The 11,606-nt window shown below is 33.8% G+C and overlaps 1 protein-coding gene across 1 annotated transcript; it reads left to right on the top strand.

The window, feature by feature from the left end:
- Window positions 1–5,544: 5,544 nt before the first annotated feature.
- Window positions 5,545–11,533, top strand: LOC120349088 (the record flags this gene model as incomplete). Its single annotated transcript, XM_039419043.1, is given in 2 exon segments — window positions 5,545–5,713; window positions 10,744–11,533. Coding segments are annotated over 2 exon segments (189 nt in total), but the record flags the coding sequence as incomplete, so codon positions are not given.
- Window positions 11,534–11,606: the final 73 nt, after the last annotated feature.

The following is an 11,606-nucleotide window of genomic DNA, read 5'->3' as shown; positions in this document are numbered from 1 at the left end:
TATTCAGAATGATTAGTAAGCTATTCCTTGCTTGTGATTGTGGAGAGGCTAGACAGACGATGAAGCACATCATCAGAAATTGTAATATAAGTGCCTACCAAGGCGATTTAAATGATTTTATCTCGGCTTCTCCACAATCACTACACTACATTGACAACCTCGACATCTAAATTTACTAGTAGTTCTGTGAACATAGACCTCACGCAGTATTCTCATCCACAAGACAGCAGAATGATGTCAACTGTTTTAAATGTTAACAACTCAGTTCACGTTTGAATTTGTATTCCATATGATATAATTCATCCATTTCCGTGATGATCTTTCAATCTGATGAAAATAATTTTTTAAATCAAAAATATTATAATTTCTCCAGCATTATTTAGTCATTTGTTTATTTTTATTCACCTATTAAATTCGTTTTTTCGAATGTGAGAATATGATACTGATGGGCACGCATAATAATACCATGACTGCAAATCAAATATTGAAACCAAAGACCTTAAGACCAAATTTATTAAAAAAAATGTCGATAACTCGATCCTTTTAGATTATATTAGATTGAACATAACTTATCATACACATGATGAACATATGTGTTTGTCAACTTCCGTTCAATCTATTAAGTTATAACCATTTTGTTAATAACTTTGGTGTGAACCCAGCTTAAAGATGCATACCTCTTTAATGGCTTTGATTGAAACTATAGACCTTATACAAATACAATAATAGACTGGCTTCTCCACACATCTGTGTAATCACTTGTCAGCTGATTTATGATGAATAATTCTATAGTCTGATTTTTACTCTAATATTGGTGTATGAAGGAGGCTCCTTTTTCCTTTTATATTATCCTTGAAATGCAAAATTTCCAAAAACCTTGTATATACGTCGACGCGCAATTAAAAAAGGAACATACTGTCAATTTCATGAAAATCTATTTCCGCGTTTCGCCGTAAATGCGCAACATATAAACATATAAACATTTAAACATTAAGAGAAATGCCAAACCGTCGACTTGAATCTTAGACCTCACTTCGTTCGGTCAAATATATTTACAGTATTTATTAACCTGACAACGGTTTCATGACCAGATTTTTCTTTGACTACCTATGTATTTGTGTGCGTCTATATATTATGACATACTCTAATAATAATAAGTAAGCTATGGAAATTTGTGAACTTATAAGATTATATTTGAAATTTCATTAGAGTTGTACCGTATCTTGAAAGGAAGTTCAAGCTGATAGATGTATCATATACTGCTTAACGATCACAAATATATCTATAGTACAATCTGTGAGAATGATGTACTATATCATAGTTTTAATAGTTTTAGAGTGCACAACACTATTGTTATCAGTGACTCGTTTTGTTTGTAGGATGAGATGTTAGTTTTATGCTGTAGTAAAAATTGAGCTACTGAAAAATATTACTATGAAAGTTACAAAAAATCACCACTATTATAATCTCACTCCATCTCTTCCATTTCATTTCATCTCTCTGCATCTATCTTTGTTCAACTTCCTCTATTTCTTCCCTTTTTCATTCCCCGTTTGATAATAAAACTGAGTTCACTATCAATAAAAATAACTTGAAACCAAGTTTAGCCTAAATTTTTTAACTCTGTTAAAAGAGTCAAGCTAATAACCTCTGTCTAGTACGACATATAGGTCCCGACTTTTTACATGGAATTGGGTGTATCTGAAGGTAGGGATCTTAACATTAACAACAACATTTAAGTAAGTTAGTATACAGGTAGGACTAAATAATTATAATATTCGATTAAAAATTTCCTAAAATTAGAGTTGCATAAATTGTAGTTTGTTCCTATTCATCTCAGAATAACTTCAGAACAGTTCAGAACCCATTAAATGTAGCTCCATTCATCTTAGAATAGGAGATGAATGTCAATTCATTTTGAATGTTGAGTTCATTTTTCAAAAATAAAAATTTTTATTCGCAATTTAAACATTTTTTCTTTACTCAAGCACAAGCCTAAGACTCGTTTGGTCATCACCCTCAGAAAAAACCCGTAGTTCAATAAATCTTTCCAAGATAAGTTATATTTTATTGCCAATAAACATATACAATGCAGTAATAGACAAAAGTCACGATATAATAGAAGTAACAAAATCATAAGTGTAACATTATCTCAATATAGCTTATTTAATGAACAAGACACAAACTCTACTCTTCTATACAATAGTATTACATTCAAGAAACTCTTGCACTGTATGGAAGGACTTGGATGTAACCCATTTGCTAACTACCATCCTGAAACGACCAACTGGAAGCGCTCTAATTTCTAGCGGCAGCCTGTTGAATAATTTTATTTGCTGGAAAAAGTGGCTTGAGTAAGTTTTCCTCAGTCAAACGTGAGGCACTGTTAAATTCTCCCTATTCCTAGTATTGAAATTGTGGGTATTTGACTGGATATTGCTATTATATAGATTACATTCAGAAACCTCATTCTAATACACTATTATACTATAGATTATTCTTCTTATTCAAACCTAAATCATACACACAAGATAAATACAAATAAACAAATTAACACATGCAAAACAATAACAATACCAAATAAAGAACTGTGGTGCAATAGAAATGGCTATTGATAGGCCTACTAATAGAATGTTATTCTATTAATAATTTGCCGCACTGTTGTTTTTATTATATTTGAACACATTTCAATAATTTACCACTCCAAATACAACCAAAATCAAGAAAGGGATCAGTAAAGCTGCGTTAACACAAAACTAATTAACAAAATGTTTATTTATCCGTCCTTATAGATTCTATTAGATTGAACATAACTTATCATACACATGATGTGCATATGTGTTTGTATCAAGCTCCGTTTAATCTAATAGAATCGATAAGGATGGAGAAGTAAACATTTTGTTAATAACTTTGGTGTAAACGCAGCTTAAAAAATCTGGTGTGGCGCACTCACACAACTTTCCTTGCCGTTATGAAAATTGATCACGTGACGCTAGTGTTCCCGCGCATAGTCTACTATTCAAAGATTTGAGCCAGCTGGTGACAGGGGAATAACGCTGGAGAAACATAGTGAATCTCTTCATAGTGAATCATTTAATAGAATAAACAGTTGCCAACAGTTTGCTATTGGATAATTACATTTTCTCGAATTTCGAGCTTATTTTTAATTTCAGGTGAAAATGTTACTGAATATTAATTGTAGAGATTCTCATGCTCAATCTTTTCCACTCGGAATTTTTTGTTCAAATTGTATCTGAAGTCTGATAATTGAGAATCTAAAATCAAACTTTGCATAGATGGGGAGGATCTCCTGAAATTTTTACAGATATGGGACTTGAGGCAATTGATAGAGCTTATCGATGACTATTTTAGGTATAACTTCAATCAAATCGTTGGAGCCGTTTTCGAGAAAATCGCGAAAAACCCTGTTTTTGACAACATTTTCGCCATTTTAGCCGCCATCTTGAATCGCATTTGATCGAAATTGTTCGTGTCGCATCCTCATAGTGTAAGGACCTTACGTTCCAAGTCAGTCAATTTCAAGTCAGTCCGTTAATTGGGAGATGAGATATCGTGTACACAGACGCACATACACTCATACACACACACACACACACACACACACACACACACACACACACACACACACACACACACACACACCACACACACACACACACACACACACACACAACACACACACACCACACACACACACAACACACACACACACACTCACAAACACACACCACATACAGTACACATACACACTACAGACCAATACCCAAAAACCACTTTTTTGGACTCAGGGGACCTTGAAACGTATAGAAATTTACAAATTGGGGTACCTTAACTTTTTTCGGAAAGCAATACTTTCTTACCTATGGAAATAGGACAAGGAAAGTAAAAAAATGAACAAAATCTTCAAGGCACGTTTTTCAGTCTAAATAAGATAATTAATTAACCAAAATTTGAGTTGGGCTCATCGTTTTATTCAATCATATATTTTATATGACTCAATTTTGAGGTCACAGGGATTTGTTTTATAGTACTATATTCTTAAACACAAACTCGCGGATTGGAGTAGGCTATAGGATGAAATTATATGCTTCACAAACAGGCGAAAGATGAATATTATAATAATTATTTTTTCCTTAATATTACAGTAACGTATTTTGTCTACAATGAAACTAAATATTTGTTAAAGTAAATGACATTGATGTTGTCAATAACCCTATACTGTATTATATTGGTGGATGGGAGATAAATTATAATTATCAGTTTCTCATTTAAATTTACAGTCACGTATTCTATCTTCAATAATACCAAAAATAGAAATAGATGTTCTCAATACCATAATATCCAGTGGTATTGAAAACATAGTGTGTAATTCCGAAATGTGAAAGTGACCCAAACCTAGACATTTGAACTGTCGTATGAATTAGAATTGGAACCGTTCTGGGCGGCTTTAGTCTGTGGAAATAATTTGCAGACTACAAAAAAACCCGGAAAGCTTTAGGAACCACAGTCATAACACAAGAAACAGAAACCTTCTTTTTACGAACGTGGCTTGGAAGGCAATATATCAACGTCACTTCAACCACCTAGCACCAAAACTCCACTATCTACTCCCTGCACAAATCAAGTCATAGAAATCCCAAGAATATTCAAAACTGCCGCTAAGAACTGGATTATTTCAACTGGATGTCGTCCATATAGGAAACATAATCTCAAACAATATGTGAGCTCACTTACCCAACGTATTTGCAGTTTGCACCCTCACCCAGAATCTATTACTACTAACACCTACTCTAGTACATGGGTTTCCCATAGTTGAGTAGGTTAATTTCCAAAAAAAATTAAATTCCATATTTTTTATAGACCTATTGTATTGTATTTTAGATATTTTGTACTTTTTATGTTTTTAATTGCTTGTTTGTATTTTTTTAAGGAAGTAAATTTATTTAGTAGCCTATTTATTTTATTCATTACTTTTCTAGAAGTTGTGTTATGTTAAATGATTGAATTAATAAATAAACATAAATTTATTTTTCTCTTTATTATGGAGAAACACCACAACTAAATAAATAAATAAACATTAATGTATTTTAGCCTCGTGTCTAGAGCACATTACTTTTTTTAGCCACGCCAATCATTCAACAACAAATTATTTATTTATTTTCTAGTAAAACTGTTGTTAATTGGTGGATAAATTTGATTCGTTATGTTAAATGATTGAATTGATAAATAAACATAAATTTATTTTTCTCTTTATTATGGAGAAACACCACAACTAAATAAATAAAAATTAATGTATTTTAGCCTCGTGGCTAGAGCACAACATTTCTTTTTTTAGCCACGCCAATTATTTATTTATCTTCTTGTAAAACTGTTGTTAATTGGTGAATAAATTTGATTTGATTTTGATCTTCTCTCTATTATGGATAAGCATCACGACATCTACACCTCCTTTACAATCAACTCCTGCAAATTTATGATAGATGTGAATTTTCAAATAAAAATCTTGATTTTTCAGTTTATCAGAAGCCAAAAATGCCGCTGAACACACAAGAAATACTGGAATTGATAACTATCATCTGTGAGAAACGCAACGTGCAAGTTTGTGTGACTCAGTCCCTAAGAGGAGCTGCCATAACTGCTGCGGGGGCATTATTTGGAAGCCTTATTATGGGTCCTTTGGGCTTAGTTATGGGTAAGCTGACGTTCATTCGTTTATTAATTACATCCATTCAACAGATGGAAATGAATTGCAAGTTGCATTTGTTCAAATGCTAATTGATGAATAATATTAAACGGAAATCCCAATTAAATGCTGTAAATCACCATTTTAATCTAATTGTTTACCCTGTTGTCAATATTTGCTGTAGCAGAAGTCTTCGGGGTGATTTACAGCATTTAATTGGGATTTCAGTTCAAATTATACATTCATTTACATCTATATAATATACTAACCGTCAGGCTCGCTTCGCTCGCCATATCCGTCAAGCCAGGGGGCTCCGCCCCTGGACCCCCGACTGGATCGTCCATGAATGAGATCAGCAGCATTTTTCATTTGAGCATTTTTATCATATGTTAGAACAATCCAGTCGGGGGTCCAGACTAAACGTCTGGCTAAACGGATATGGCGAGCGAAGCGAGCCTGACGGCTAGTAATATAATATTCCCAGGATTGAAGTAGCAGTGCCCAATCAATTTTTCCGCGATAAATGCATTTAATCTTCAACTTGGTGCCAACCTAACAAAGTCAACTCAACTTAATGCCAACCTGACAAAATTATTATTTAGTTGCCAGTTAACAACTGTTTCGAAGAGGTACTCTATCTAGATTATAGTTCTATAGTAACATATGATATGGAAATTTCAATTATAATTAAGAGATTGGGAGAAGAAGAATATACATGCTAAAAGACGAACTTTAACCCTTAAAAACAACCCTTAGAGTTAAAATATTGCCAAAAGATTTCTTAGTGCGCCTCTAAAGGGCCAACTGAGCATACCTACCAAATTTGAATGTTTTTGGTCCGGTAGATTTTCAGTTATGCGAGTGAGTGAGTGAGTGAGTGAGTGAGTCAGTGCCATTTCGCTTTTATATATTCTATATAATATATATAAAAGCGAAATGGCACTCACAGAACTAAAATCTACCGGACCAAAAACGTGTCCAGATCCCCTGGCTAGACGGATATGGCGAGCAAAGCGAGCCTGACGGCTTGTTTATGATGAAGTCTACTTCATGTTCTGTGTAGTTGAGAAGTTGATATTGTGGTAATTATTTATATTAGATGAAAAAAAAAGAATATAACAACCGAAACCGGTCTTTCTACTTTTAATAAAATCTTTTGTTTTTGACAATTTCTTAGTATTTTTATCTAATAAAGTCTTCTTCAAGTTATGAGTCAATGATTGGGAGAGGGTCATTGATTCTACAAGACTTAACCTATTTCGGACTATGTGTACGGTAACCTTATTTAAATTTGGGAGAGGAATAGCACAAGGTTACCTTATTTTTCTCCCCCTATCATTTCACTTTCCTTCCCCTATTACCATAGGTAAGGAAAGTATTGCTTTCCGAAAAAAATTAAGGTACCCCAATTTCTAAATTTCTATATGTTTCAAGGTCCCCTGAGTCCAAAAAACTGGTGTTTTTGGGTATTGGTCTGTATGTGTGTGTGTGTGTATGAGTGTATGTGCGTCTGTGTACACGATATCTCATCTCCCAATTAACGGAATGACTTGAAATTTGGAACTTGAGGTCCTTCCACTATAAGGATCCGACACGAACAATTTCGATCAAATGCAATTCAAGATGGCGGCTAAAATGGCGAAAATGTTGTCAAAAACAGGGTTTTTCGTGATTTTCTCGGAAACGGCTCCAACGATTTTGATCAAATTCATACCTTGAATAGTCATCGATAAGCTCTATCAACTGCCACAAGTCCCATATCTGTAAAAATTCCAGGAGCTCCGCCCCATCAATGCAAAGTTCGATTTTAGATTCCCAATTATCAGGCTTCAGATACAATTGAAACAGAAAAAATCAAGTGGAGTAGATTGAGCATGAAAATCTCTACAATCAATGTTCAGTAACATTTTCACCTAAAATTGAAAATAAGCTTTAAATTCGATAAAATGTGAATATTCAATTGCAAATTATTGTTGATTCTATTAAACCATTCACTATGAAGAGATAGCAGACCTCATGTGTGGTTCCAGCGTTATTGTCCTGTCACCAGCTGGCTCAAATCTTTGAATAGTAGACTTGAGATGCGCAGGAACACTAGCGTAGGTGATCAATTTTAATAACGGCAAGGAAAGTTGTGTGAGTGCGCCACACCAGATTTTTTGATGATGTACTTATTGTATGAATCAATAAAGAATCAATAACAGCATCATCCGGAAACTGTTTTCCACTTATTTGTTAGCTGAGAATGATGCATATGACTTGCACACTTTTCAATTCAATTCGAATTCATTATATTTTCAGGAATGAAGAGTGCATGCTATTAGTTCCTTTGAAAATTTCTCCCTTAATATTGAACTATGGTGACACAGCCTACTATAGATAGAAGGCCGGAACATGTTCAATGTGGCAACGTGTGGTTCAGGCCGGAACATGTTCAATGTGGCAACGTGTGGTTCAGGCCGACCATGCTTTATTTGATATGCATAGACTCATTACCCCATTAGAAAATTGTATTTTGTAGAATTATTTGTATTAATGTATATTGTGAAATCATTTGTATTTGTTAGTAGGGATAGTAATTATTTGATTTATGTCAATAATGTGATTATAAACTCACAAATATATGTAAAGATAGATTAAACTATTGCTATTGGATATCAATTCTGTGAATTTTGTTGTATTTGTTATGCCTGTATATAATTGAGTTAATGGACAAAGTGAATGAATTATCATTATTCCAGCAATTTATTCTTTCAATAACCTATCAATTCATTATTATTGAATGAAAAAGGCTAGGAAATTGTCAAAAAAACACTGATTTATTGATAATTGGAAAGACGGTTTCGGTTATTACACCATTGTCAATCTCTGATAAACTCAGATATTCAGAATTGACAATGGTGTAATAACCGAAACAAGTAATAAACTCAGAGATTATCAGAGATTGACAATGGTGTAATAACCAAAACCGGTCTTTCCAATTATTAATAAATCAGTGGTTTTTTGACAATTTCCTAGTCTTTTTCATTCAATATGAATAATTAACACAATATCAACTTCTCAACTACACAAAAAAAATCATTATTAATATGAATTTTCACTTCTCTTTATAAGGCTACTTTGAAATTATTAAAACAAATATAAATCTTCAAGTACCGTACACTTTGTATTTTTTCTTCCAAAACACGACTAGTTCCAACTCATCTGAAGCCATTTTTCCTAAATAAAAAAGTTGAAACAAGTCTTGTTTTTAAAGAAAAAAGAATATAAAGGGTAGGGTACTTGATGTGTTTTAATATAATTGATAGTATTATTACGAACAAAAACGAAATGGTAGTAGAATATATTCCCTTTGATAGATATTATTGAATTATTGATTATCTTTAAGGTCTACAGTTAGTTATAGATGCACAAAAAAGCGAATGCATGGATTCAGAAGTTCTTAAAAAGAAGACAATATTCGACTTTTATATTTCTATTTTATATTTAGAAGGTACTATTCAATACTTTCATCTATTAATAAAATAAATTTGATCATTAAAATTGTTCGTAGGAAATACAGACACAGAAAGTAGTACAGTGAAATATATTGCCAAGCTAGGCATTATACTTGAAACTCCTAGAACTAAAGTTAAAATTTGACTATCAGTTAATATTATATATTTTTTAGTATCATTGAATCGAATTTCTCAGTATTGGTATTTGATAAAGGGCATAAAGCTGCTAGTTAATCGGCAGTCCACCCAAGTGAATTCAATTTGCTCGGCTTGAAGCTGAGCTTGACTGCGACGTTGCCAAGTTGTGCGCTCCAGACTTTATCAAAGTAAGCCATGATAGTGAGGTCCACGTTATAATGGCAGTGTTTGATTAGCAATGTATTGCTATCCTTGTCTATCATTCAAAAAAGCCGATAGCGCCATCTCTTTCTCGCTTTGCTCTGTTGTCAAATCGTCTTTTAACAATGTAGGATTAATAATTAATCAAAAAAATATATTTTTATTATGAAAATTTATTATACAATTATTGAAAAATGAAAATTCTTGCTTATAAAATAGAATGATTATTTTAAACAAGAATGAACAGTTAATTTCTCTTCTTCTTGCCTTCATGGATTAGGCTTTTGCCTGTTCCGACTCACAACAGCATTCTACAAAAAATTTAAATGTTTTGGAGGAATATATTATATCTAAAATTTATAGCTTATACAAGTATAAAATGTTATTAATTTTGAATTTCTTTATCAGCTTTTCTATATTCTTATTTGATTTCCTCTATTGCCATCTTTTCCGAGGTCTACCAATGTCTCTTTTTCCTATCGTAATTTGAAATAAAATGGTAATTTAAAATTTTTAAAGGAATTCTTTCCGTTGGCATTCTTATAATATGTTCCCTCCACTCGTTTCGATGACATACAACTTTTTCATTCATGTTGAAGGCACCCAATTATCTTCTTATTTCTTCATTTCTTTTGTGGTCTCGTCTGTCACAGCCCTTCGTTCTGCGTAGGAATCTCATTTCTGCTGCCTGCAGCCTGCTCCCTGTGATTTCGTGGTGATCCATGATTCACTTCCATACAGGAGAACAGGGGCAGCCATCACTCTGTAGAACTTCATTATAGTTTCTTTCCTCGCTTTCTTCCCTAAAGTTTGCTGATGTTACCACATATCGATTGGAATTTTCCGATTTTCCTTTCAACATCTAAATCATCTTGAAACTGATATCACAACCAAGATAGCAGTATTGTGACACTTGCTCTAATACTTTGTTATCAATAACTATCTTTGATCGTGTGGGATACTTGCCAGTGAGCCATAATATTACACACACTGTGCCAGTGAATGCCACAGTTAATATTGCATCTATAACCTGTATCAGCTACCGTCTATAGAAGACATTGACAAGATCGGCAACGTTGTTCTCCTATCTTTCTCCAGTGCCATTATAACGTGGACCTCACTATAGCCTGCGGAACTGACTTAATTGTAGCATAATCATCTTTTTTTACAATAATGATCAATTTTGTTTCATTTCGTTAACAGGTGCAGTAGTGGCTCAATAGGCGCCATATCAACAGGGGAAAACTATCGTCCATTGCCTCAGATTCTGATGAACGACATCACGCATGCGCAGAGAGAGGAGATCACCATCCGAATTAACAGAGTCATCGCAGATTTGGATGTCACCGATTTGAGAACGGTCATGATGCTAGCTATGTCGCAGTCTGTGTCAGATGTCGTCATCAGGGAGTTGGGATGTTATGTGCAACGTGAACTGTCTTTGGCTCTCAAACATAATTAAATTAGAGGAAGTTTTTAATTGTTAAGATGTGGGAAGTTTCTTGATACTAATAATATACCGGTGTTTCAAAAAGAATGACCCAAAGTTCGGATGTTATGTGCAACGTGAACTGTCTTTGGCTCTCAAACATAATTAAATTAGAGGATGTTTTTAATTGTTAAGATGTGAGGAGTTTGATACTAATAATATACCGGGTGTTTCAAAAAGAATGACCCAAAAAACAGATATATTTAATTTTTTAAATGGTGCACACAAACCAATTTTACATCAAATCACTCACAGAAGTATCAAGTTTATGATGATGTAAAGTGTGCCCTCCTCTTGAGGCTCGGACGACATCTAGACGGTAGCCAACTTCATCCCAGACTGTTCGCAAGATGTCTTCTCGGACTGTTGCTACTGCATCAGTTACCCTGGTTTTTATTTAGCTCTTCAATATCAAGGTGTCAAGGGAGGAACCTTAACACGATCTTAACGTATCCCCACAGGAAAATCACACGGTGTTATGTGAGGAGACCTTGGAGGCCAGGAATGCACAGCCAATCTTGCGGTCCTTTGCGCCTATCCAACGTTGAGGAAGTTGGTGTTTAGGTAATGGCGTACA

Source organism: Nilaparvata lugens, unplaced genomic scaffold (assembly GCF_014356525.2).
Source record: "Nilaparvata lugens isolate BPH unplaced genomic scaffold, ASM1435652v1 scaffold8194, whole genome shotgun sequence".
Taxonomy (NCBI): Eukaryota; Metazoa; Arthropoda; class Insecta; order Hemiptera; family Delphacidae; genus Nilaparvata; species Nilaparvata lugens.
This window is presented reverse-complemented; position numbering and strand designations above follow the sequence as displayed.